At 39.3% G+C, this 27,447-nt stretch overlaps 1 protein-coding gene across 2 annotated transcripts in view; it reads right to left on the minus strand.

Moving 5' to 3' along the window:
• BZW2 (basic leucine zipper and W2 domains 2) overlaps positions 1-27,447 on the minus strand; it is a 51,562-nt gene that overhangs the window by 18,832 nt on the left and 5,283 nt on the right. Inside the window, exons 1-5 of one of the 2 annotated variants that reach the window (XM_031590054.2) lie at positions 21,301-21,366; positions 11,981-12,045; positions 6,259-6,435; positions 5,095-5,198; positions 2,347-2,412 (exon numbers count right to left, since the gene is read on the minus strand). In XM_031590054.2, coding sequence (XP_031445914.1) covers positions 2,347-2,412; positions 5,095-5,198; positions 6,259-6,435; positions 11,981-12,038 — 405 coding nt within the window. In that variant the 5' untranslated portion in view covers positions 12,039-12,045; positions 21,301-21,366. Of the gene's footprint in view, positions 1-2,346; positions 2,413-5,094; positions 5,199-6,258; positions 6,436-11,980; positions 12,046-21,300; positions 21,367-27,447 lie in introns of those variants that run through there. The other variant, XM_031590055.2, reaches the window with a different exon arrangement.

Here is a 27,447-nt window from a genome sequence, read left to right on the forward strand (position 1 = left end):
CAGTTGTGAGGGAAGAGAATTCAGAAAAAAAGTAGCTGAAAGCTAGAAGCAGGCACAAAAGGAACTGGGAAATAACGCTGTCCTAAAGATAAAATTATGAACCAGAAGTAAATACTGTAAATACTGCCATTTAAGACGATCCCTCCTGAATGTCATCCCACTGATACCATCTGCTTCAGACTGAAACTGTTGGTATGGCCTTGTTTTTAGCACAACTTTTTCCTGTGAGAAGACTAATTTCCCTCCAAACGCTCAACCTGTCTAATGAATCTGCCAGAAAAAACAAATCATTGCTGGGACAGTGACCATGGGAACAACATCTAGTAGTCACTTTTGCTTTTCTAAGAGCTGTCAAGGCTTCTGAAGGTGTAGAAATCCCTCCCAGAACTATTAATACATCTACCATATAACCCTCTTTATGGGCAACTACTCATGTACATTAGTGCAAATGTTGATTAAAGCACTAATCAGGTAAAAATCCAGTACCATCATCAGGAGATGGACACTTTAAGTATGGGTTCACAAAAAAAAGAGGGAGGAAGAAGATAAGGCAACTACAAATAACATTTATGAGTTTTAAGCCAATGACAGTGAAGGGGTATTACACAAGCCCAAAAACTACACTATGACCTTCCGAGTTTTTAATTCTGCAACACGGAGTATTAAAGGACTCTTCCCCTCTCCATCCTCAGCAATGGCAGCTAAACAGCACCATGTCCAAAGTCAAAGTGCTCAGAAGCCAAGCTGAGATTTGCGCAAGAGCACAGAGCTAAGGATGGCAACTGAAGGAAAGGCATAATGGGCTGTATTTTTCTAACAGGACCAGTGTGCAAACCCACTCATGTGGTCTGCTGCACAAGATGTAATCTGATACTCAAAATCATATACAAAGTGTGTATGTAACACTGACACTTGCAGCCTGCAAGCTGAACAAGCCCTCTCTGGGCCCCACGCTGTCAGGGCCAGGATCCTTCCATCAGCTTTACATCAGGTTTCAGGACTCCAGCCAAACTGTATCTCAAATTACTGCTTTGCCTTATAACTAGCATACAGTTAATTTTTAGATTATTGACATTTGTTCCTCAGTTGAAGAGTTGAATTATTATACACTGAGCATGGTTTCATCTTGTCACTACTGTGCAAAGTGAATTCTCAGCAACTCAAAGGATTCAAAAATCAAGCTGGTTACAGGAGAGCGAGGAGGCGGCCTGAATTGACATGACATTTGTTTAATATGCAGAACATTCTGAAACTTGAATGCTGTGAGTCAGCGTTTCTCATGTCAATGATTATAGTAATTAAGAGCAAGAACATTAGATTTGTGTGGGAATGGAGGTAAATTTAGGTCTTCAGAATGATGTATTGAGCAATCAGAATCAGTTAAAAGGCATGCTGGTCACAAGTGCAAAAATAATTTCCTGCATGAGCAAGAATGTATAAATAACAGCCAAATTCATTCAGCCACAGGAGGTGGTGGTGAGGCATCACACTCCAGACTTATCCTCAATTGACCCCTGCAGTGATCCTACTGATGTTCAGATTGTAGGAAAATATACTTTTAACAAACAGGGCACTTCAGTCACAAGACAGGTTCTGGCAATACCAGTGCGCTTGTTAACTTACAACACAGCACAGTTTATCATTTACTCAGGCCAAATTAAAAATAGAATAAAGAAAGTATTTACATCTGTTACTAAGAATTTAAAACACTCTAAATACATATTTCTTCTTTCAAATATTTTTACATATGTTTCTCCTGTTTCCTTAGAATTCAAACCCACAGAACAGAATCTACACCCACTACATCCACTCAACCATAATGGGCAAATCCTGAGAGCTCTACCAGCACAGTGATGACTTTTCTTGTACACATCTGTGGCCTCAAATACTGAAACTAGTGGTTAGAACACATTCTGTAACACAGAAGCAATTCAATACTCATACATCAAGTGCCATTTGCACAGCACATCTGCATTTATTCTATAGGGGAAAAAAACACCAATACAGACACATTATCTATTAGCAGGACAGTAATACTTTCTCTCATTAAGAACTATAACCAAATCCTGCATAGAAAAGCCTAGAATAAAGTTAGTTTAGTCAAAGCAACCAAAGGAAGCATTAATTCAGAACTACTCTAGGTCAAACACTACCAGCAGCATTCCCACGGAGCTAAAGTTGCAGACTAAAGCTGCCACCCCTGCCAACTATAGATTCCACTCTCTTTTCCAGCAAAGCTAAATAAAATACACAACAGAGCAAAACTTACATACACAATTATATTAGAGTAAAAAAACACAAAGCAACACAAACAGTAACTCTCAAAGAAACTGTCACCAATATTACCTTTTTGATTTCATCTTCAAATGCTTTCTCCAGATATTTGTATCTCCTGATAAGCTTGTTGAAGACCTAAAACAAGAACATGAGATAATTTTTTAAAATGTAAAAAACAAAAACAAAAAAACAAAAAAAAACCACAACTTAGCCCAAAAAAGCAAAAAGAAACAAGTCTGCCACTGCTGAATCCAAGAAAAATGTCCATGGCCAAACCATGATGAGACTTCTTTTCATTTTAATGTCTCCACAGCAGGAGAGGAGAAAGTAACACAGGCTAATGTTCCTTTAGACATTAATAAAGACTTTGTTTCTAGGAAATAAGTAGCCAGCAGTATATTTCTGCCATCATCTACTACACTGTACAACGCATGACTTGCCATGAAACATTCTCAAAAGCGAAAAAAAAATGAAATTTGCAATTCTGATATACAGAAAAATGCCTGAATCACAGAATTTACTACAACGTGAAACTTTTCTTCTTCTTACTTCTCAAAATATTATTCCCACTCTCCTTTGCACCCTTATCCATAGATCAGAAACAGAAGAAAGTGGGAGGAGGAAGAGGCTAACTAATACAGAAAATTTGTACTTTGTCCCTTTCTTTTGATAATGCAGCTCTCTCTGAGGAAGCTGTCACATCAATGGTGTGAGGGGGTCAGGCAGTACTGCTGGTTATCTTCATTGCAGACAGGATCTCTATTAAATCCACTGACATGAAGGCTTAAAATAAATCTCACTACTGCCAGGGAAAAAGAAAGAAGCTTCCACAAAGCTTTTACAACTACTATGTTCTTGGAAACACTTGTTCTCCAGTTTTCACCACTTGTTCCTCATCTTGTGACCACAGATTATGAAAGCAGAAGCAGCACAGGTGCAGGCTGCATTCAGATAGAAGAAGTGAGAGATAAGAAATTAAATAAGCAAGTAACTGCTCTCACTACTGTACAAAGGGCACAAAAATATGACTCACTGACACATGGAAAAAGATTTGTATGAGGAAAAATATGACATTATCATCAAGCTGGATGGGGGAAGTAAAAGGGGAAACAAAGTTTTAAGTTGTTTTTCAGAGAATGTAAAATACACTGAGACATCCTAAAAGGTACTGTTTTGGCTCTGAACAATGAAAACTGAAATGAAATATCAAATTGCAACCATAGTAAAAAGTAAAGACAAACAGAAGTCTAATAAAATAAGATGGAAGAGACAAAAATGTAAGCCAGGATTTTGTTCATATTTTCCAATAACATGTACTTAGGTCATTTAGAAGGACTTATCAAAATACATGTTATAAGCAAATAATCTGCTAATGCATCATCACTATCCTTGCTCTTCTCTTAAAAACTTTTCTATCTTTGATTTGTTTCCACAACTAGAAACACAAGGAGCAGCCACTCTACTAGCTCATAGGAAGACAGATTAGGAAAGTAAGAAGCTCTGAACAGCATTTTAGCCTAACTTCGATTTTTCATAACGCAATACGAGCTCTATTTCCAATATGCATGAAAATTGACAAAGTATATAAAAAGACACATCCTTTCAGGCATTAATTACAACATACTGACCGTTGGTGACCTCTGGTTCAAAATACAGAAAATACATTCAAAATTCTAGTGCTTCAGATCCTGAAGCCTTTCTGTTTCCCAACAGTCAATATTTTAATATTAAATTTGTCCCTAGAGACCTTGTACCGCCAATTTTTATTATCAAGAAGTTAAAACACTAAAACTGAAGTAAACAGAATCAATGCCGTTATTAATAACAGTCTTTCCTAGAGCAGAATACCCTATTTTTAAGAGATGATAAAAGTAATACAGTGAATGTAATGATTTCCTTCCCAGAAGTTTGCATATTTCACTTCTCCAGACTATCAAGGATGTGTTTTTAAAGGAACTTTGTTATTTAGCAAGTCTTTGTTACTGATGCAGATTCTGATCCTAGCATCCTTTAGAACAACCATGCAGCCATTCAGCCACTTGTCACTCTCAATACCTTTACAGGGATAGTAGCCTTTATGCTTTTGCTTACTATCTTCAACATCCCAATAGCAATTTGTTATTTAGAAAGAACGTACTTCTGATATTGGATTTTCAATGGTAAATTTTTTTTTTTTTTTGCAATCCTACCCGTATTCAGAATTGTACACTGGCTTAAAACTTCCAATTCTTACTGTATTTTTTCATGTACATCTCCTAATGTAATGAAACATTAATTTCTGTTCAATAATGCTTTAGAATACACTATTTATATTAATTTCATATACACCAATTTGTGCAAGCCATGTTTTAATTTGAAAAAAAATTGTACAGCATGTACGTAGGAGAAATTAAAGTTCTCAGAGAGCATTTTTTCAACATTTGCCCAATTCCTAACTAGCCATACAACTATGTGTTAGAGGCTAGAGATGTGTATTTTTTTCATTCACACTTCATGTGTTTCTAAAAATACGTTTCTGCAAATCTTTAAGGCTGTATGTAGAAAAGGCCAACAAAACTAGTAAGAATGATGTCTAAAATAATACTGAACCCAAGTATGAACTGAAAAAAAAGTAAGACTGTTTTCCATAGAAGAAAGAGCTCACAGGTGTGATCAGAAAATCTTAGGCATCTTATTCTGTTACTAAAAAGTTATGTTAGGGCAGACTACTGGTTAACTGAACTTTCAATTATCCCGAAACCAGCCAAACCAACCACTATTATCTCTCTTGGTTCATAAACAGAAAACATTAATCAACCGGCCCTTTCTTATCCTGACCTGAGCATAGTTTCGGATGGCATCGTGATCTTCTTCTGCAAAAAATACACAGTGACGGGTCATCTTGGTCTTGTCATTGTCATCTATGCGTGTGCCTCCAGGAGCTAGAAGAAAGCAAATGCAAAAAGTATCAGTACAATTAAGTTAAAAAGAATGAATGAGAGAGAATCCTACACAAGTGTTACGGAGCTATAATGCCACCTGACAGAAAGGACAGCTGACTGACGCTGCATCTGAGATCACAGACCTTAAAGAACTGAGAAATTCAGGTCACACTAAAGAATGTCAGCTGCTTTTGAAAGCAATGAGCAGGATCAAGAAAGTGTAGGTTAAAGTAAATGCAAGAATTATGCTTCAAGTGCTACTTTAAACACCATAATAATGTAAATAACTTCCAAAGATAAAAGAATTAACTCTCTGTTACTAAATTAAGGACTTAGAACATTTTCCTAACTCCATGAAAACATTCAAGCAGTGCCACAAAAGCCTCCTCCTGGGTTATTTTGTTCGGAGCTTTTTTTTTTTTTTTAAAAAAAAAAACCAGAACTTCCATTGGCTTTTGTTTCCTGCGTTATCTTAAGACTTTCAAAAATATTTTTCCTTCTAACAAAACAAAGAGCAGGAAGCAGTAATCAAACCAATGCAACCGGTAGAAAGAGCCAAGTTATCCAAAATTCAGGGGAAGGCACAAGTTAGGGAATTTTCCCATGCTGCCACTGATGCCTGGGGAAAATTCCCTATAGACTTCCACAAAGCACTACTTGTTATCCTTCAGTTCCTTTAGCTAGCTTGTGTTATAAGGTCTACAAAGCAAACTTTGCAGCAGCTAATAACCTGGAGTGCTGTATGACACCTCCTTAAGCTCATACATTCCCGTTTCCCATAGTCAACGTCTCCCATTTTGTTTGCTATTGCTTTTATATGCTCTTTCAGCTCAGCCTTAAGGCTTCACAGACCACTACACATTTTTTGTTATATAGGCAGGATGCCCCAGGTATTTTGGTGCAACAAACAATAGAGTAGTCTATGACATTATATTCAAAAAGTATTTAGACAAGTACCATTCTAATGCAGTTTATAATTTCCACTTCGTAAAGGAAGAAAGCATCTTCAAAGAAGCAAGGCTAATCCTCAAAATTCTGCATCAGGTACACTGCAACTTACCAAGCATGCTGCCCGCTACCAAAATATCAAAGAGAGTGTCAGCATATCGGCGATAATCAAGCCGTGAGCCTGCTGAATCCAGGAACTTGGCTATGGCCTCCAGGTCACTCCCAGCTTCATTGAGACCTTGGACAATAGTATCCCTGAAGACTGTGGGTTCAAATTTCTCTTTTTCATCTGGAACAGGAGGGATAATGAAAAGGAGAGAGAGTTTTAAAATCCTTTATCAGCCAGTGACTCAAAATGACCACAGCACCTAAGTGTGTTCTTCCTATTCTGGTCAGTTCAGCGCACAAAAGAACATTCAGTTGGCTTTTATTGCCTTTGGAAGTCTTGCTGCGTTTACCCTCACTTTCCTCTCTCCTTCATAGCCTGAAAATACCAAGACACATGTGAGCAAACAGGGATAAATAATAAATATAAGAGGGAAAAAGGAAATATTGAAATTGCTTTCCAATTTTGTATTCTTATTGGAGATATTACTAAACATGTGTGCCACTATATGTTGTTAAATCTGGTATCAGAATACATAATATGTCAGTTTTGTGTAAGTAGTATACCTACAGTGAGATTATTTAATTGCTCATATTTTCCTTTAAATAATTACAGTTACATATCTAAAATGTTTTCAAAGGGACACCCTTCGGGAAAAGACAACAAGCTACTAATGAAAACAGCTGTTCTGTAAATATTTAGTATTCTACCACACGGTTTAACCAAGAATTTATCTTTTATTCATCGACCTGAGCTCTAAGGAAACAAATGCAGTGCTAACACCACACTTTCTACAGTTGTTCCTGGTTGAACTCAGTTAAGGAACATTCTGAAACCCAGACAACATCCCTAATGTCAAAGCCATCGCTCCCAACAGATGCAATCACAACCTCCAGGTAAAGCTAGATGTTACAGATGTTATACATATCCCCTGATACTATTCCTTGCAGAAAAATAATTACAACATACACCTGAAGCTTCTGAGTAAAACAGGTCCTGACTTTACATGAGGGCACACATGAAACATTCGTTAGCATTAAAATAAATTTGAACTTCAAAAACACAACCAGAAATTCCTCCGTAACACTCAAGAACACTATCAAGAACATACTCTGTTACCACTTGCTAATAAGCATGGATTAAAATTTTTTTTAAAAAACCTACACTTAATGTATCCTGAAACAAATACAAGTAGAGATTTTAGTTACTAAGACAACTAGGTAAAATTTCTGTCTAAACATGTTCTAATGAAATTGGAAATAGCTGAGGCTCTCTCAACTCCATGGATACTCACACCCATGGCAGTTACCTGTTCCCAACTCCAGTTTGTCATGTAGCAATGAACACCATCACAGTACCATCCTAGCCTCTCTCCTACTACACTCTCATCATCACCACACTGTAAACTTCTCCACTGGACTGAAAGTAGCTTTTACTTCCCCCCAGACTTTGAGATCTTCAGAGCTTTTCATTGTGTTGCCTCATTTTCCAGCTGTGATGAAGACTTAGCGTCTGCCATAGTCACATAACTCTGCTGCTGGTTCTGCCCACTGTGGATAAATCACATAGGAAGGGAAACTAAAGGACACGTCTCTGCTCTGGGAAACTGTGCATAGGTAAACACTCCTGGGAATCCAATTGGAGCTATCAGGCCAGTTACCAAATACTAGCAGCTCTCTTCTAATATGAAATACTAAACAACTTACCAGCCAACCCACAAACAAGCTTTTTATCTAAGTGTAAGTACTTTAGCATGTCTACCTCAGGCAGTTTTATCTGCACACAGCTCCACCTATAAATATGGATCTGAAAATAGTTCTTTTATGGGCTACCACATATGCAGTATTTATAGAGTTAAAAAGCTTGATGACTCATAAGATAGATGACAATTTTGTCTTAAGAGATAAGTTAAATAATTGCTATTTTACTTACACTGTATTTTGTCAAAATATTTAAGATGCTTATGCTTAAACTGAAACATTATGTGTTTTGCACCATGGGTACTCAGTCCTCAGTAAAAACAAACACCATAATTAATATTTCTTGCTACTTAAAAAGAACACTCTCCTGCCCCAGAAGCACTCCTCTCATTTGGTTTACCCTTCTATTTTCTTGTCTATCAATCTAAAAATTTACACGGGGAGAGGAGGTGAACTTGCTGCATGAAAAATGGTTTATAATTTTACTGAAGCATTTTTCTACCAAACTAATGCATTGAAGAATACACTGATGTAGTACAACAGGATGAGTAAGAAGCCATCATCAAGAAGTGGTGACAGTATGCTGATCTGTCAAGTATATAATTACTGAACAAGCACAGTTTCAATCAGGGCTAGCAACGGCAGGTGTAGCTTGCAGATGCACTGCATACAATATTCAAGGCAGCAGTGCTATACATAGCTTTTCATTTTCATCAGGTCCCTTATTTCCTTGTAAGGAAATCGCAAAGTACATTTGTACCTCCCTCCTTAAGAATTTGTTCCAGCTCTTCAAGAGAAAGCCCACAGCTCTTTTTCTAAGGAAGATAAATGAGCTGCCCTATTTGGTCCCTTTTCTGACTTCATCATAATACTAACTTAATAATTTTCCGTCACAAAAGGAACTAAAATGCACAGCTTAGTTTAGCTTCTTCTTATGCCACCATTTATGTTTTTGCACAGTTTTTCAGTTGTTATTAGCTCTGTGATATCTACACCATGGGGACAAACATGGCTACCAGGTAATGTCTGTCAGCTTACTATAAACAATACTCACTGGTTGTTTCCATTAACATTTAATGACAGTTTTTGTCCTTAGGTATTTGTCAACTGCTTGGATATGTACACTTTCCTCACTAACCACTGCCACTTTTGTTACTCCTATTTCCTCCTTTTCTACTTCAGACTACACAAACAAGATGAAATGAATGTGCATGCATGCAACTACAGTGTGGTCAACATTTCCCACTTACCTGCACCTCAAGCACAAATCGTGGCCAGATGTCAACTACTGCTGACCCTCATCAAAAGTCTCGTAACTGACAGGTCTACAGATTATACCTGGCACTAAGCAAACTACCATCTTTATCTAGACTGACAGAAACCTGATAAGGATCTGCCTCAGAGGTTCTTCCCTTTACAACATAAGTTTTCTTCTTTCACATCTTGGAAAGTGATTTTAATACGTGCCACTGCATGTATACTTCAGAAAAGCTTTATAATACCTGTATTATATGTATTACATATATTTATAATATATATATAAAATATACATTCTATGATTCTGTAACTCTTATTAGGTCAACTGACAGAAATGAAAGGAGGGGGATTTAAAAGTTGCTATTTCAGGCTGCTCTCTTTTAAAAACATTTTAGTCTCTAAATACCTTTTCAAAATTTAAAGGAAAAAAACAAACATTGTCATCTTTGTTTATTGCCTTTTGAAAGCTCAGAAATCATTCACATCTGTATACTAGTTGCAGCTAGCTGAGCAGCAATGAACTTCATAGTGACACGTATTTTTTATTAAATGCCTGACCACCATGTCACAGCTCACTTTCTCCTCAGATAGCAGTATTCTTGAGAGCTGCAGAAGGAGAAAAGTAGCATCCTGAGACAAATCAACTGGCAAGAAGCATTATCCATAATTCAACCAGTTTCCTTCAGCATCTGCATGCTTCAGACCTTCTTAACAGTCTGCCTATCGCATACACCAGAAAGTCTCTGATGACTGAAATGCCAGAGTCAAACCACACTCAAGATGCTCAGTCACATCAGAGAAAAACTTAATGAGTCTCTGATATATTGGAAGTCAGAATAGAAACAACCAGGATTTAGACTAGAAGATGCTCTAAGCATCTGCATATTAAGAGTTCTATAATCCAAATTTCATATAAGTAATCTCTTAAAGTAGAAAACAAACACCTCCCTCAGTCTTCTGGCCATTGCTCCAAGTCTTTTCCTTCCATACAGTTCAGTTAAAAAAAAAAATTAACTGTCACTAATAATTATAAGTAATAAGAGTTAGAGTACCAAATCAGAGTCAGGACCTCATTATGCTACACACAATGCCAAACATGGACTATAAAGAATGTCCTATTAAAAGAGAGAATGTTCTGAGACAATTTTAGTAAGTAAAATAACTACCAGAACTGATTGAATTAGACTAAACAATATGTATAATCAATCCAACAGTACACATACCTCTGGTTGATTTGACAGCATTACTCTTTAGGGACTGTTAATTCCATTGCTCTAACTATACCTCTGCTGTTGCTAGCAAATGCTGTTCCGGACCACACTGACAGAAAGTTAATCTTATTAATTACTGGAGCACTATAACATTGATTTACAAACACCAAAGGTTTCTTTTTCAAATTAGTTATACCTGTAGACATTGTATGTGCATAAATAAAAAGGATATTTTCAACTGAAGAGAATCCATTCACTTGTATGAACTGTGCCAGTTAAGGTAACAGAGGAAGCAATGAGTGCAAGGGAGGAAAGTTGAGAAACCTGAAACTGCTCTTTAACAGAATTACAAAAAAAAGCTATTTCACAATTCTCACCCAAGCTTCATGACTTTCCTAGATCTTAATACATTCACTCAACTCTTCAGATTCATGGTAGAATTTGCAGCTTCCTGAGGAAGGCTACAAACTCTTTTTGTTTCTTCCATCCACAGTGAGAAAATGCTCTTATTCACATTATCTGTCACAACAAACTCAAATAAGGTGACAGCTTTTAATGGGAAACAGGAAAGTCAAGATGGAAAAAGTCTGTTACATGACAGATAGGAACTCGATCTGTGCATACTAAAATAATCAGCTACTGCAACAGCAAAACACTGAAATCTTCATTTCACAAACCAGACATAATGTTCAAAACCCACCTGGACACTTTCCTGTGTAACCTATTCTAGGAAACTTGCTTTAGAGGAACGGGTGTGGGGTTGGGAAAAGGTATTCCATCTCCAGAAGTCCCTTCCAACCCTTACAATACAGTGATTCTTGCTATATGGGATACTTGCATGATCAGTACAATCAGTACTATCTGTCTCCTTTAAAAATTGACTATTTATATATAGACCACTAGCCATTTTTGTAGAAAAATCAGTATCTATTACAAAAACGTGGTTCATGTCATGGCAATTAAGTGTTTTAACAGTAAGAATCATACTACACTAACAGAGTAGAAAAACATTTGGTTTTTTGTTTGCTTTTGTTCTCTACTGTTGTTTTTGAAAAGAGCTTTCTGTGAAAGCAAATGGGCCCAATGAGATTATTTGATGTTATAATGGAAAAGAGTTTCCTTTTTAGAAGTGAAAGGTTCAGAGATGGCATAAAGAAATATGCATAAAAACAAGAACAGCAGGTAATTTACATAATCTTCAAATAAAAGCTCATAGTTTGCTTTCTTAGTCAAAAGGGACACATTAAGAAATAGCTAAGATAAATATTTAGTAGGCTTATGTATTATGAAGAAAACTTACTATAAACTCAAAACCTAATTCTTTAAAAATCTCTACAAGATTTAACAGCAAAGAAATCCAAACTTGAAAGTATCAATGAAGTCCTGAAACATAAACAAAATATCCAAAACCTTACAAATAAGTTACAAATAACATCTACATTCTTAAGGTAGCAAGGGGAAGAGGAGAAAAATCTTCATCTTATTAAATATCAGACCTTGCACCTATTGTTTCTATTCATTTCCATGTGTAGAAAAGTAACAAAATGCAACATAACATACCCCTCTTCCTAGTTTTGAACCGCTGGCCTGTTAGCACCGGCTTCTGATTCTTATTCATAAAATTTCTGGAGAAAAAAAAAAAAGATTTTTACAATGATAATTACAAACAACAGTTTACCTAAAGGCAAAAAAACACCACCACCACCAAACCCCAAAACATTCAATGTTATAAAATCCTGGTACATGAAAGGGAAAACAAGTTCTTGATGTTTAAAGAATAATTCATAATCTTTGATAGTTTTTTGAATAATAAGAGCATTACGGCCCATTAATAACTACTGCACCTGTTCCTCTGCCTCTATCTCTTGTCTTCCAAAACAAACAAACAAAAAAAAAAGCCAAACAAGAAAACCAAAGAGATGGTCAGCAAATCCACCTCTCCCCACGTGAGAAACAGTTCAAATCCAAGCAGGAATAGGAAGGAAGGAGCCTCTGCAGGCACCCTGCTAGCCCAGAGTGCTGGGATAGAGTTGGTACCATCACTGGAGTTGCAACTGATGAAAGGAGCCACCAAACTGACAGCCAAACAGAAAGAGCCATATATTGCAAAGCCCTACGGTGTGTCCCAATAATCCTGGCCCTGTATCACTGCTAGGCCCTGCCAGTCACTGCTGCACACTTTGCAGGTCTTCAGGTTGCTCGCATGGACAGTTTGCTCATCCAGAGCTGAGCTCTACCATACAAGAAGCTTCATCCTTTGGACGTATTCTATTAAGAAATTTGGTTTTACATAAATCTGTACTATTTCTGTTTCTCCATCATGGACTCCTCCAACACAAATTTCAACATGGAACCTAATGTTGCTGCAAGCCCAGTTCAAAAGTATGTTCCTTTGCAAGCACTTGCTACCATGTAAGAAGAGAAACTCAAACTCACTGGCTAGAAAGATACCATCAACCACGTGTTATTACCTAAGCAATGGTGTCCCCTCCTCAAAAGCTTACACAGCAGTTAGCAGTGCTCTAAGTAACACTGTTCCCATTCACCACTCTCTCCTAGTTGCAGCACCAACGAGCCACTTCAGTAGTGCTTCAGATGTGTAGCTTGGCAAACCACTACTCTCTAGGGTAGCTCTGTGATTTATCAGCAGTCAAAAAGCGCCAGCATGCACTGGAATGTGCCAAGTCCACAGTCAAGACTGGTTTTGCTTCCTACAAGTCATATGAAAAATAGCAACCAAGCCAGTTATACTGAGAGGCCGACATTCATAACTGTGATTTAAAGCTACTGTCTTAACAGAATTCTTCAGAACAACCACCACACTACACTGCCTTCTGGAAAATGCTCCCACACATCTGCAAGGAGAGAAAAAACATCATACTGCAATACCGCAGGATCTTTTGAAGTGCTGTCAAATCCCAGCCCCTCTTCACAAGGGAGCTCAGACATCTCTTTCCCCCCACGCAGCTGCCTCAGAGGCTGAGAAGTAGGAGGTGTGCTCAGGAAATACACCACAGCCCTGACCAACAGGCCAGCCTTCAGCCATGGACCAACCAGATGCGACACTTACCGACTTTGTCTTTGTGACCATTGTTCATAGACGATGAGAGTACAAAATATAATGTTCTCCCAGGTATTTCTCACTGGGTTTGTTTTGCCCTCTGACGCCTCAGCCCTTGAGCCCTTTAGACAGTTTTGAGCAAGCTGCACAGCAGACATGAACCAATCCTCAGTTCTTGCAGCCACTGGACTTGTAACAGCACTGTCTACTTCTTTAGTGAAAAAAAAAATGCAGCTTTGAGAGCAAAGAACAGAACAAAGGCATCTGACCTCAGCCTAGGAATACTTACTATATAAGACAGAAATGCATATGCTAAATTTCTAATGTTAGATTTCCTCCATAGAATTGTTAAGACTGGAAAGATCCCTAAGATCTCAAGTCCAACCACTGACCCTTCATCACCACACACTAAGTCACACCTCTCGGAGCCACATCCACATTTCTTCAACACCTCTAGGGACAGCAACTCCACCACCCCTTGGGCAGCCCGCTCCAATGATTACCACAATTTCAGAGAAGAAATTTTTCCCTAATATCAAACCCAAATCTCCCCTTGTGCAACTAAAGGCTATTCCCTTTCATCCCATCATTAGTTACACAGGAGAAGAGGCCAACCCCCACCTCACTATAGCCTCCTTTCAGGTAGTTGAAGAGAGATACAAGGTCTCCTTCTTCACCAGACTAAACAATCCTAGCTTCTTCAGCACCTCCTCATAAGACCTGTGTTCCAGACCACTCACCAGCATCATTCCCCTTCTCTGAACATGCTCCAGGATCTCAGTGTCTTACTTGTAGTGAGGGCCCAAACTGAATGCAGTACTCAAGGTGTGGCCTCACCAGGTTTGAGTACAGGGGGATGGAATACCTCCCTGCTCCTGCTGGCAACCAGGGTTGAGGTGAGGATGGATCACCTCTCTGCTCCTGCTGGCAACACTACTCCTGAGACAAGCCAGGATGCCACTGGCCTTCTCAACCACTTCTGATGCGGAGTATTTTTAAACTGTTTGAAAAGTAGTACACAGCTTAAGATAGGCTATCAGATTTTAAAACTGTTCATGTTTAAAATAATATAAAATATGACCTTTAGGACATCTGGAAAAGAGAGAGAAAAAGGAAAAAGCAGTTAATGTAAGAGTTGCCACTTGCGGCAGACTAAATGACTAGAAGTCAGTGCAACAGAAGAGACTCTTGAACAGTTAATTACTAGGAACGAGAGCTCTACCTTCTATATTTAGTTTTAAATACACTGCGCTTTAATCCGTTCGAGTGAGGGTCAGGCTTTATAAGGCACTCCCTAAGGCACTGGCCCAACAAGAGCAAAGGCACAGTCACCAAGAGGCTGCAGGAACATGAGCCTGAGCAAAACGAACCCAGTGATCTCTACAAGCCTAGGACCAATCTCCAGTGCAAATGGCACCAGGTACTGCAAGCAACTTCTGAAGTGCTGCTGCCACCAGAACAGGTGCTTGGATGATCATTTAAAACTTGAAGTGAATGCAGTGAAAAAACGAATAACCAAGAATGCACTGACAACCAACTCTGAAGCGATGACTGAAAGCTGTAAGTTCAGCACGGCAGCGTAAAATTTGCACAGAGCATTGCATTTGATAGTACCACATTAAGCATGTCTATCAGATGCCATATAGTTCTCAAACCTTGCAATCAGAAACCTTGAAATTCTACATATGTTTTACTTCTTGAAAGATACAGGATAGCTCAAAGCAAAGGCAAGTTTTGAAATGCCCTGGCTAATTAAGAATGGTTTCTGAGGCATAAAGGCAATAAGAATGGGTAAAGGTAGGATGGAAACATCGCCAAAAAGATAACCTCAAATACTCATTCTAATGTTCTGAAGTCCAACATCCTCTATGTTTTGTATGAGTTGCTAGCAGGAAATAGAGCAAGAGATGTGAAAATGACAGCTCCTTACTATACTTCTTACAGACTCCACTCTGCTACAGCAGATGGGAGAAGCTCAGCAAAAGCCATTTCACTGTTCATTCTCTCTTTTGTATCTAGAAAACCTCCAGCAGAAAATTCATGTTCAAACTGCACATCCAGCTTCCCAGTGCTTAAGAAGCAGGATGCTTTGATAGCGTTGCCATCAGACAGCCTGGTACCAGTCAGAATGGGTCTGTGACTGCTGGTAACTGACTTGCAGCTATAAAAGTCAATCAAAAAATTAAAAATGATTTGACTTTAAACAGTTTCTCAAACTGAACTCCCACTTTCCTTGAGAGCCTCCTACAAAACAGATTCATACATAAGAAGCGCTCAAGTTGCAAGAGTTGGTGAGACAGAAGTTTTAATAACTGAACAACCCCTGCAACGCAATTAGAAGTTTTAGTAGTCAATAAAACCAGTTTTAACTAATAAAACAAAAACATCAACAAAGTGCAAAGCTTTCAGCAAATTCAAAGTTGCTGAAAAATTAGAAAAATGCATTTCTTTTTAATCAATGTCACAGGGAAATTCTTATGATGATTAACTCCTCAATTATTTAAAGCCTCGATAGGGCTGATGTTTCTGCCAATCTGTAATACTGAAAACGTTTGGTCTTGGAAATACATACCTCAAGTTGAATGTATAAATACTGGGAACTTTTATCCAAACTAAATCTATTTTTCTAAGCATCACTTCACATCTGAACAAAAATTTCAGAATCACTTGAGATTCTTCAAATGTGAACACATTCATCATGAATTCAAAATCAGTTGCTTCGTAGCAGTGAAACTTCCCCGACAGACATCATGCCACACATCAGCAAAAAAACCACAAAGATAATATTTTTCTATGCAAAACAACAACAAAACAAACAACAATAATAAAAACAACTACGGTCAAGCCTTTCCAAACAGGACATTAAGAGGTTTACTGGGTCTTTTTCATCCAGGAAAGCAATTATGCACTTTCACCTTCTCATCATTAAGTCTCAGGCTTAGATCTGGGGTTTTCTTCTTTCAGCAACAAGACAAAGGATACATTAAAAGCCAGTTAAATACCTCACTCCAGCAGCAGGGTAGAAGGGCTGCCACTCCTGCTCAAAACAAGCAGCTCCCTTCACTGCTGGGAAGGCAGCAGGAGTGTGAGCTAACAGAACCTGAAGGTAGAAAGCCCATAAATCATCACCAGTGCAGAGGAACAAAGCACGTAAGGGGACATTAGGACAGAGGGATACGATGCAGTCACAGGGTCTTGCCAAATCCTTGTCAGGCTTCCTACTTTCCACTGTGATGCTCAGCCCCTGATGAGATCTCTCTCTGCAAGTGTTTCACAGCAGTTGCAGGTGGCAGAGGAGGGTGGGAGCACATAACACCAATCCCACAGCCCATGTGCTCACCTCACCACCGCAGCGCCTTCACTGCTCTAATATGGTTGTCACCCTTGTGAGAAATTCACCTTGGCAGCCCACGTATCCTGGATGTAGTCAGCATGAAGAAGCACTGAGCTTCTTCATGCTCACACCTGAGCCCAAATGGCAGCTTGCCAGGAACACAGCAGCAGCAATACTCTTCTGAAATTCACACTGTCACAGTAAGGAAATAAAAGGCTCTGTCTGCTGTTTCCAAGATCCCACGTGCTGAGGATGTGGGAGAAGATGGGATACAGAAATCTCCTCACCCTCTTTTCCCTTGTTAATCACAATCATGGCTCAGCCCTAAGGATGGGGCACTTGCTGCCTTGCCACAAGTTCTCTTGATTTGGGCTGACTAGTACTGTTTCATGATCATTTTCCTACTCTTGGCCTCCACTCTTAAAACATAATTTTCTTTTTCAGAAGGGCTGCAACTTCAACCATGACGTGAGAGCGCCATGCTGGGAGCTGCAAGCTTTATCTTGATACTTTGCCTGCAAAGACCACCACTAAAGTCACAGCATCGAGGAAGCCTTTATCCCAAGGACCTCACTCATTACAAAGAGCCAGGAAAGCAGGAGCCAGGCCCCAGCCAGTTCAAAATTCCCCCACAGCTTTACTCCAAGTATGATCTCAATGGCTACAGGCTGGGATTAATAATTAACTTACAGTTGTGTGACTGCTTATCGACCTCCTGTTTCAGTATTTATTTGTAAAACAACACTGTTAATCCATATGTTTATTGCAGGAAAATACATCTTCTGTTACGGATTATTTTTGCTTATGATATTACAGCGGTTGAAGCAACCAGATTCTGACCTTTAATCTCATACTTGGAAGCATGCCATAGTTAACAGCAGATATCATGTTTGGCATTCTTAATATAGAGTTGTAGCAGGTATTCTACAAGAGCACTGAGTGCACTCTGCCTTTCCCAAAAGAGCTTTCCAGAAGCTCTGAAGACTTGCCCTGTTTTTTTTTTTTTGTTTGTTTTTTGGTTTTTGGTTTTTTTTTTTTGTTGTTGTTGTTTTAATTTTAAATCACAGTATTTTTCCACACCAGAGTAAGCACCCACTAAAACAAACGCACTTGTTTCTTCTTTGTTTCCTCCCTCCCATTAGACTTAATAAAGAGCAACTGGAACTTGTTTCATTCTGTAGCAAGTACTCAACTAGTAGAAAACATGTATCAGAACAGAATGAAATCACATTAAAAGAAAAAAGCAAAGAATTGCACTCATGCAAAAAATAGTCCAGCCAAGAATTCTGTGTGATCTGTTATTAGTTACCCAGCTGAGAACTACAGAAGTGCAGGCAAAAATGAGAAGACAAAACTCACTGGAATTTACATAAATCACATCACCTAATTGCTAAACTGGGATACACAGGAATATCCTTCTCAGAGAAAAAAACCCAAAGAGCCCCACAGCTGCTAATTAACTCACAATCACAGACTGAATTAAATACACAACACAATGCATGTATCCAATGCATGTATTGCAGGCTTTTATTCAGTCACTAACCAAGAATGTCTAAAGCAGCTGCTCAGCTGAATAAAGAGGGGAAAACAAAGTAGAAGCCTCCCACAGTGAAGCACTCCCGAAGTACTCCACAAAGTCAGAGAACTGCAAATTGAACCACTAAGAAAATGGTTTGTGTCACATCAGCAGCAAAATGTAATATGCACAAGTCATGGCACAGTCAAAAAGAACAGAAAAGGATTCTTAATCATTGACAGGTAAAAATACAAGTCAAGCAAATGAAATCATACACTTGGGTTGACATACACAAAAAAAGTTATCTTTCAGAAGCCCTGTTCAGCAGCTATGAGTTAGATACAGTTCTGAGAGGGTAAGGTATTAATGGGAGCTTTTCAGTTGAGAGCTCTCTGCCACTGCTGCACTTGTAACTCAAGTACTCCCAAGAAAACGGAGATGATGTATTGCTACAGATCACTTTGGATCTGAATACCAATTTTAAGATGATGGTAGTCGTCCAACTCAAAGCTTGCCAGCAGAAAAATAGAGGATAAAAAAGGATTGGCAGAGATTAGGATCAGGCTTACATAGAAAATGAGTAGAACGTAATACTTCTCCAAAGTTAACAAGTATTTTGTTTATTTTAAAGCAAGATCCCATTTTCAATGGACTGAGTAGATGTTAAAACAGGACTGATTAACTCAGAGAAGCATTAACTGTGCTATTTGTCTTGGAGAAACGGAATCATCTTAATAGTCATTGTAAGGACTTTGCTGAAGGAAAGATAACCCAGTTGAAGTTCTGCAAAAATACAGCTACAAAGGCAGTGCTGCCACACATTAGCTCAATTCTCCAATGTCTAGTAGAGAAAGCTGTATTGCTGTTCACAATACACTGAGAAACAACCATTCACTGGAGCCACTTTATTCTATTCCTTTGCACCAACAGTCTAATTTGCAACAAACCAAAATATACAAGTATACAGCAGAAATCATGTCAAAAATTATCAGAGAAGCTTCATTGCTAGCATGAGGTTCATCAGACACAAGACAATGTAAGAACAGCTTGGTAATGAATACAAGTCCAAAAAGAGCAGATTTGTCACGTGCGGAGCCAATCCTCCACAAGTCCACCCTGTTTCTCTTTTTTAGTGCATGCTGACAGCTGAATTTTCCATGTCAACCCTACTCATACAGTTCAACAATCACCAACAGTAAAATCAGAGCTGTGGTGGTTCTCTCTCTCTTGCTGTCTTACAGTTCTGAGCAGCAGTGAGAGCCCATCAGCACCTGCAACATACAGCACTGCAGGATTTGAAAACTCCAAAGCTGCTGTCAACACAATAAGCGCTGGAATTAAATAAATAAATAAATGCCAAGTGTCAATTCTGCAGAAAGCCATGCCTCCCAGCTGCTAACAGTATAGTATTTCATGGACTAAATACAGTAATCGGAGGAAGGATGTATTAATAGCCGGCACCTCTTACAGACTTGCAAGTGGTAAAGGCCTCAGCTTCAGTGACAACTGAAATCAAGTTTTAATATATAATTCCCTAACTATTTCTTCAAAGTTTTCAGAAGAAAAGTAGTTCACCAAGTTAACACAAGACTTTGGGTAATGAATTAGCTTTCAGATACATGAATTCTGGTATTTCTTGCTAAAAAGAGGTGGCACCAAGAGCCAGCAGGAGAAACGCACAACGCTTTGCACCATGTCAGCTATTCCAAACACAGCAACTAATGCTGTTAGCAGCATTCACTTGGACAGCAAATAAGCCTATAACTGACTTGCATCACTGCATCCCCAAAGCCTCCTGCTCCCTGGGGTACTTCCTCCTTCTCCTAGCTGACTGACCACACTTACAGCACATGGCTATTGAATGGATCACTGAACTCCTAAATGGGTGATGCAAGTACTAAACATCCAGGCATCTTCCATATGAAGACAGATAACTGGCTTTTAGGCAGACTGATACAATTCCTTGCAGCCTTAGCTAAGCTAATTCTATGGCAATGTCATCCAGCAATGTGTGGTATAGAGCCTATATAACCCCGTTACCCTTGGCAGGTCAGAAAAATGACAGAAGAAACTGACCAAGTAGAGAGGGTCACAGCAGGCTACCCTACAAAAGTTGGCAGCCAACTGAGAGCTCTCAGTCTTACTTCAGAACATAATTTCTTCTGCTTTGTGCAGAAACTCTAATGCTCTTAAGATGAATTCATGGAGGAGGCCATTCAAGAGATAGGCTATCAAGCACAAGGATGATAGAACCTCCTACACTGAAAATTGCTGAAAGTGTGACAAATATATAAATTAAAAACAAGTAGCACTTCTATTTGTTTATTTCTATACATGATATTTAGTAAAAACAACAAAAACCAGCAAAACTACTCACCCTATCCACCTACCATAGGCCACTTTCAGAGACCAGACTCTGGAACAAAGGCCAACTTGTCTTAGTTTGTAAATCAAGCATTGTCAGGAAAGTTACAGGCATAATCTATTCTACATAGCTCCATAACATTACTCCAAGAAAGGCTGTCCCTTAAACCCACAGAGGCACAGGGCAAGAGTTAAACCCCCACTGCAGAATAATCCACTTGAGAGTACTATGTCAAAAGCACAGTGAGCTAGGTGACAAACCAATAAGGCCAGGGAGAGAGGAAAAACAACAAAAATTACAAGCCAATCATAAAATCAATTAAGTTGGAAGGATTCTTTAAAAGTCATCTAGTCCAACTCCCTTGCAAAGAACAGGGACACCTACAGCTAGATCAGGTTGCTCAGAGTTTGAATGTCTCCAGAGATGGGACATCCACCACCATGCTGGGCAACCTGCTCCCATGCTGAGAACTGACATAAGTCAGCATGTTGTATTACTAATTTTGTTAAGAGGATATAAACTTGTTTCTTTTAAGAGGGAACACATTTTAAATGGTTGTTTTCATTTTGAAAAAAGCAGAAGCATACCAATATTAAATACATACTTGCAGGCAGCTTTACTCTAGTTCCTCTTCCTCCTACTGTTCCATGTGATGTCAGTCTTAGCATTGTGACATCTGAATTTTCAGAATTGATGTCAGCATTACAAGACTATATAAAGATTAAAGAGCAAAAACAAACTCAAAACAAAAAATATGCCAAACCAATCTAAAGAAAAACCAAATTCAAGCAACCTCTCAAGCTTTCAAATTAGAGAGAAAGGCTGAGTACATACAGAGATGGATAGGCTTCCTACCGATGCTTCAGAATTCTTTTTCCCCCCCCCAGAAGACCTCTGGTATTGGGCATTCAAATGATGAATATCTATGGCAAGAGCTCTTTTTAAAGTAGAAAACAACATAATGAGAAGTCAGAGCAATTCAGTTATGTTTCTACCTTCACTAAAAACACAAATATGCACACCTACACCGACTGCTCACACATCAGAACAGATGGAGGTCTGTCTTGGCACCTCATCTTCTCTCATTTAAGAGTTCAGATTTCCCTTTCAAATTTTTTCCACACTGTATCTGGACATAAAGATCACTAAATGCAATGCTTATGTGATAATACATATGTATAAAACCAAGAACATGTCTGTATTGGTAATCTGATCTTCTACCCCTTCAATATTCAGGAGACTTGAACATCAATCACAGAATCATAGAATGGCCAAGGTTGGAAGTCACCTCAAGGATCATGAATCTCCAACCCTCATTCCACATGCAGGGCCACCAACCTCCACATTTAATACTAGACCAGGCTGCCGAGGGCCCTATCCAATCTGGCCTTGAACACTCTAGGGATGGGGCATTCACAACCTCTCTGGGCAGCCTGAGCATCACACTGTCCCAAAGAATTCAGTCTATGTATAAAAACAGCATTATAATGACTATGAATGCTATGTGCCTTGATAGTTTTCCTCCTCAAAAAGATGTGTTCATGAGACATTGTTAGTAATTACAATCAGGTGATTCAAAGCTGCAGGCAGTGTCTTAGAGTTACTTTAGAATTAAGTGCAGTCACAAAGCAGTGGCTGCTCTACACAGTATGAATTTAGAGTTCTGACTGTGAAATAGCTCTCCAAACTGCACCTGAAGTGTTGGGAAGAAATAATCAATTCTGCTCAATCAAATAGTACTCTACAAATCAATCCTACTCTACTCATCCTGGCTTCACACAAATTCCACACTGAGCCAGCTAGGGATTTCCACCCATGAACCAGCATGCTGTCAGATACAAAACCCCATTCCACCATATACACAGAAAATCCCAGCTGAGGACAGGAACAATGACACTGCAGCTGCTCCTGAAAGGCTTTACGTCCACACACCACAGCTGTCAACTCTGCTTGGAGCAAAACACAAGGAAATAAATGCCATTATGTGTGAGGACCAGCACCTACTTCACTGTAGGTCACCTCACCATGCAGTCAGCAGCACCAAACCCATACCCACTTTCCTGACTGAGCAGCCAACTGTCAGACCTCAAAAGCCAAAAAATAACCAAGAATGGACACCTAAATGTGACCTTGCAACCCTTGGCTCTGTTCACTATCAGTAGAAAAAGTAAACATTTATAGAAAACAGTTTGTCTAAAATATTTTGCTTGTCCATCTTCAAGTAAGATCTAATCAGTGTCCTCCGTAAACAGGCTTCAGCTTTTTGAACTGGATCAAAGAGACTAGGCCGTAAGTTTCCAGCTTCTTTCATCTGCCTCTACAGCACTACAGAAGTTCACATCTGTCCATTTACAGTCCGTGAGAAAATCCATAGCTCAGTGACAGGTAAAAGCATCTCAGAGCTGGAGTTTCAGTGTACAGTCAAGGTTAACAACAGTGCAATTGCTAATAGCATACTCTCACTTCTATAGGTAAATCAGTAGACTTCATTGCTTGTATTTCTTACGTGATTCACAGAACTTCCACTGTGTGCTAAGAAGTTTCACAACCACTTCACCACAAACATTCCCAGTGAATGGCTCAGTGTGAGACCACAAGCACCCACCCACACCCAGCTCACTTTCCTGCCACCAACAGCTCGCACAAGAGTTACTCATTTCTAACCCCTGCATCACAATCACCGGAACAGGTTTAATAACTTTTTGAATGAGCACAAACCACGCTAGCCAGCACTGCTTCCTCCAGCAGCAGCGTGCATCCGGCCTGCAGTTGTTTGACCTGTATCAGTGTCAGTTCAGCACAATGGTACTTGACACTATTAATAGGGAAATCTATTGTATTGTTTGGAGCATCATTCTTCATGCAGTAGAAAGACCAATATCGGCAACCTACTTCTGCAGATGGCATAATAAAATGTTCCACTGGATCTATGTCTGTAGGCATATACATGAAAATGAATCATAGAATGGCCTGGGTTGAAAAGGACCACAATGATCATCTAGTTTCAACCCCCCTGCTATGTGCAGGGTCGCCAACCACCAGACCAGACTGCCCAGAGCCACATTCAGCCTGGCCTTGAATGGCATCCACAGCCTCCTTGGGCAACCTGTTCCAGTGTGTCACCACCCTGTGTGTGAAAAAATTCCTCCGAATATCTAACCTAAACCTCCCCTGTCTCAGTTTAAAACCATTCCCCCTTGTCCTATCACGATCCACCCTCGTAAACAGCCATTCCCCCTCCTGTTTACATGCTTCCTTCAAGTATTGGAAGGCCACAAGGAGGTCTCCCCAGAGCCTTCTCTTCTCCAAGCTAAACAATCCCAATTCTCTCAACCTTTCTTCATAGGAGAGGTGCTCCAGCCCTCTGAAATGCACATGGAAGTGAATGTGAATAAAAGTTAGGTTAGATTTGTACAGCTGATTTCCTACAGGAATGCATGACACTAAGAATTTAGAAGGTTTCTTAATGAGACAGCTAAAGGATTTCTTGCCTTGAACTGAAAAAAGATGACGAAAGGCTTGGTTTGTTTCTTTGAGGACTTCATAAATACAGACCAATTAACCCCGGGCCCCTCAACATGGATTTCAGACATCTAGAAAAGTTCCTATGAATTACATTAACTTTAAAGGAAAAACAAGCACACACCACATTTTGATGCTATACCTCAGGACTTAATGAAAAAAACAGAAGCTTCTCCAAAACAAACAAAAAAAAAGCCAAACAGTTAACAGCTACTGCATCAATTGCACTGTGAGGGAGAGGAAAAAAAGACAAAGGAGACTTTTCTAATTTTAAAAAGTGAATGATGCTAAAATCCCCAAAATGTAGACCCGTTCAGTCATGAAGACAGTCTCCTCATGCCACAACACCACCTTTGTACCCCTGACAAATACCAGATCATAATGCAAACCTATTTTGATCAAAGAACTTGTCAGCAGCTGTTTAACACAAAACACGGGGAAATGGGGAAAGGAGCCGCACCCAGGAGGTAGAGGCAACCCACAGAGGGCATTAAACGCCCAAGCTGATCTTCTGACCAAACTAATTTTATCTATGTTGGCTAACACAGAAAAGGCTGCAGACCGAGCAGCATTTCCACATCTTTTCTAAAGGGCTCTCCTCAACTATTTAAAACAACAAATACATTTTCTTTATCTAGCTTTAAAGGCAAACAAGTGAGTAGCCCTCTGCCTACCACTGCTCAATAACATGCTGCTAAGATTTCACATCCCGTGCCTTATCAGAAGAATAACTTCAGTGGATCATTTCTAGGGAAGCAGAGGACTTCATTCATAGAAACAAAAGCTAAAACAAAGAGATCATTTAAGCCTGCAAATTACAAACTGCTGAGCTGCTTAGACCTCTTTTTCTGCATGAAAACATACCTCAAAAAGAACAAAAAAACACCAAAGCACATTAAATAGTGGTTATTACAAGGAACTGCAACACCAAAGCTGTATTTAATTGTTTCATCTGGAGTAGCTGAAGAAGTTGCAGAAGGGTGTAGCCCTCTGCGATTTAAGACATCAGAGGTTTCCTGCCTCTTCCCCCAATTGACCTTTCTGTCCCAGACTGTGTTGAGCATTTTTCCTTGCACGTCCTGTCTGTCCTCAATTCTAATGCTCACCAGAGATAATCCATCCTTCTTACAGCTGGCTGAAAGCAATAATCTTGTCTGCTACTATGAGTCTGCAATAACTGCAAACAATTGCTGTACAAAACGTCTGCAGCTGACATTAGGAATAACTCAACACAGTGCAAATGCTTCTACAAGACTCCAAAACATGCCTACATATGAAATAATCAATTTAAAATACTCCACAGAACAACCTCAATGCAAACACTGCTCCTAAACCACATTTTTAATTTAAAAGCTCTATGAAGCATAGAAACAAACAGCTGTTACAGAGTCACTGTTATGATAGGAATTACTACCACCAAGATATTTCTTGGAAATGTTTTCCTGCTTTCTAGGAATTTGAAAAACAAAACATAACTTAAAAAAAAAAAAAGATATAATGTATTTTATACAGAGGAAGCTTTTCGGTTATATTAGAACAGTCTTGGTGATAAAGGCATTCCTGGAGACTGAGTGGGAACTAGACAACAGAAACAAAGCTGCTACCTACCATACATATCAGCCCTTACCCACATTCCAGCTTCCATGCTTGCTCATGCCCCACTCACCTCCCAGCTGCTTCCCTCAGCCTAGGAGGTGCACCAGGGATGCCCTGGCCTTATCCACCCCATGCCAAAACTGTGACCCGATAAATTCTTCTGCTACCTACAAACAGGTCTGCCCCATTTTTACAGCATGCAGCTGCACTTCACAGATGATCAGAGCTGTTACGCCAGTCAATGTCAATACTTCTTGTCAATTAATACTTTTTCCTTGAAATCTGAGTATTTCACTCTGCTCTCAGCTTTATGGCATACAGGAGACTCCACATACATTATGCTGCTTTAAATACAAGCACAACACCACTGCACTTATGCTCTGGTTGCTGGGCTCTTGTTTTACTTTAGACTAGCTTTGACCTCTGCAGCCTTCTACAAGATCTATGCTTTGATTTAAGCATGGCACAGTGAGGCCAAAAGGCTTTTCAGACATCGCACTCCACGTACTGTTTTCTATAGGGAAAAGCAATAGACTTTCCCATTTGTCAATTTTCTTTTGACATACCAGAATTACCACTAAGTGAACCTTGAGTATTTTAATTATCCCTGAAGAGATGATTTTAATTTAAAATAACAAAGAACGCAAGAACGTATTGTAACAGTTGAGTGGAGAACTCGTATTTAATCACAATGGATCACGTGGAAAAAGAAATGGTATCAGTAATCAAATCCAATCTTTACTAGGTAACCAGGACAGTTCACAGGTAAAATTCACTAGAGATGACATAATCAGAATGAAATTTTATTTTACCTCTAGGGTTGGGCAGCGAGACAGACATAACAGCAGCTTATTACCAGACATGCAACACAAACATAAGAATTCTTAAATTTGAAAGGGAAGAATAATGCATCACTTATAATGCAATGGGAAAGTGCAGGCATGACAGAAGAATAGCAAAGGCCTAGGCTGCAACAAGTAAGGTTATGCTCAGTACAGCAGCCATGGACATAGAGACAAGGAAAAGAATCTGCTAACCCTTGGAAAGCCTTAGGTATGCAACAATCACCAGTGAGATACCCTTGCCTCTACTGCCAACCCTTACATGAGGTTGGGGAAGGGGCTGAATCCTGGCTCCACTCCTTCTGGTCACTCACAAGTAATACTCCATGCACCTGAGCTGCCCTGGGTTGGCCCTGCCTTCACATGAGGTGCTCAATCACTGCTTCAAGCTGTGACTTAGCAATTCCACTACAAATGAGGATAGAAAAACTGAGAAATGAAGGTCTCTCAAAGTAATCAGAACTCAATAGCATGTACCTATTCAATACATAATTTTGCTCATCTATCCTAAACAGTCACCTCAGGTCTGCGAACAGGTGCAGCTCTCTACAGATGACTAATACGTAAGCAGACTTCAAATAATCTTAGCTAAAAATTTATTTCTAGATTACATCTAATTAGAGACATTTAACAGTCTCTGATGCCTCCATCATCACCATTCTTCATCACATAAAAGGTGATTGAGAGAAAATAACTTGGGAGTCTCCACCCTGCACCTGCATGCACACAGAGGTTCCAAGGACTTTGTTCTTCAGTGTTCTTCTACACGGAAATGTATTTCAGTTTTACAT

This window comes from Phasianus colchicus, chromosome 6, assembly GCF_987193195.1.
Source record: "Phasianus colchicus chromosome 6, bPhaCol1.hap1.1, whole genome shotgun sequence".
NCBI classification, from domain to species: domain Eukaryota; kingdom Metazoa; phylum Chordata; class Aves; order Galliformes; family Phasianidae; genus Phasianus; species Phasianus colchicus.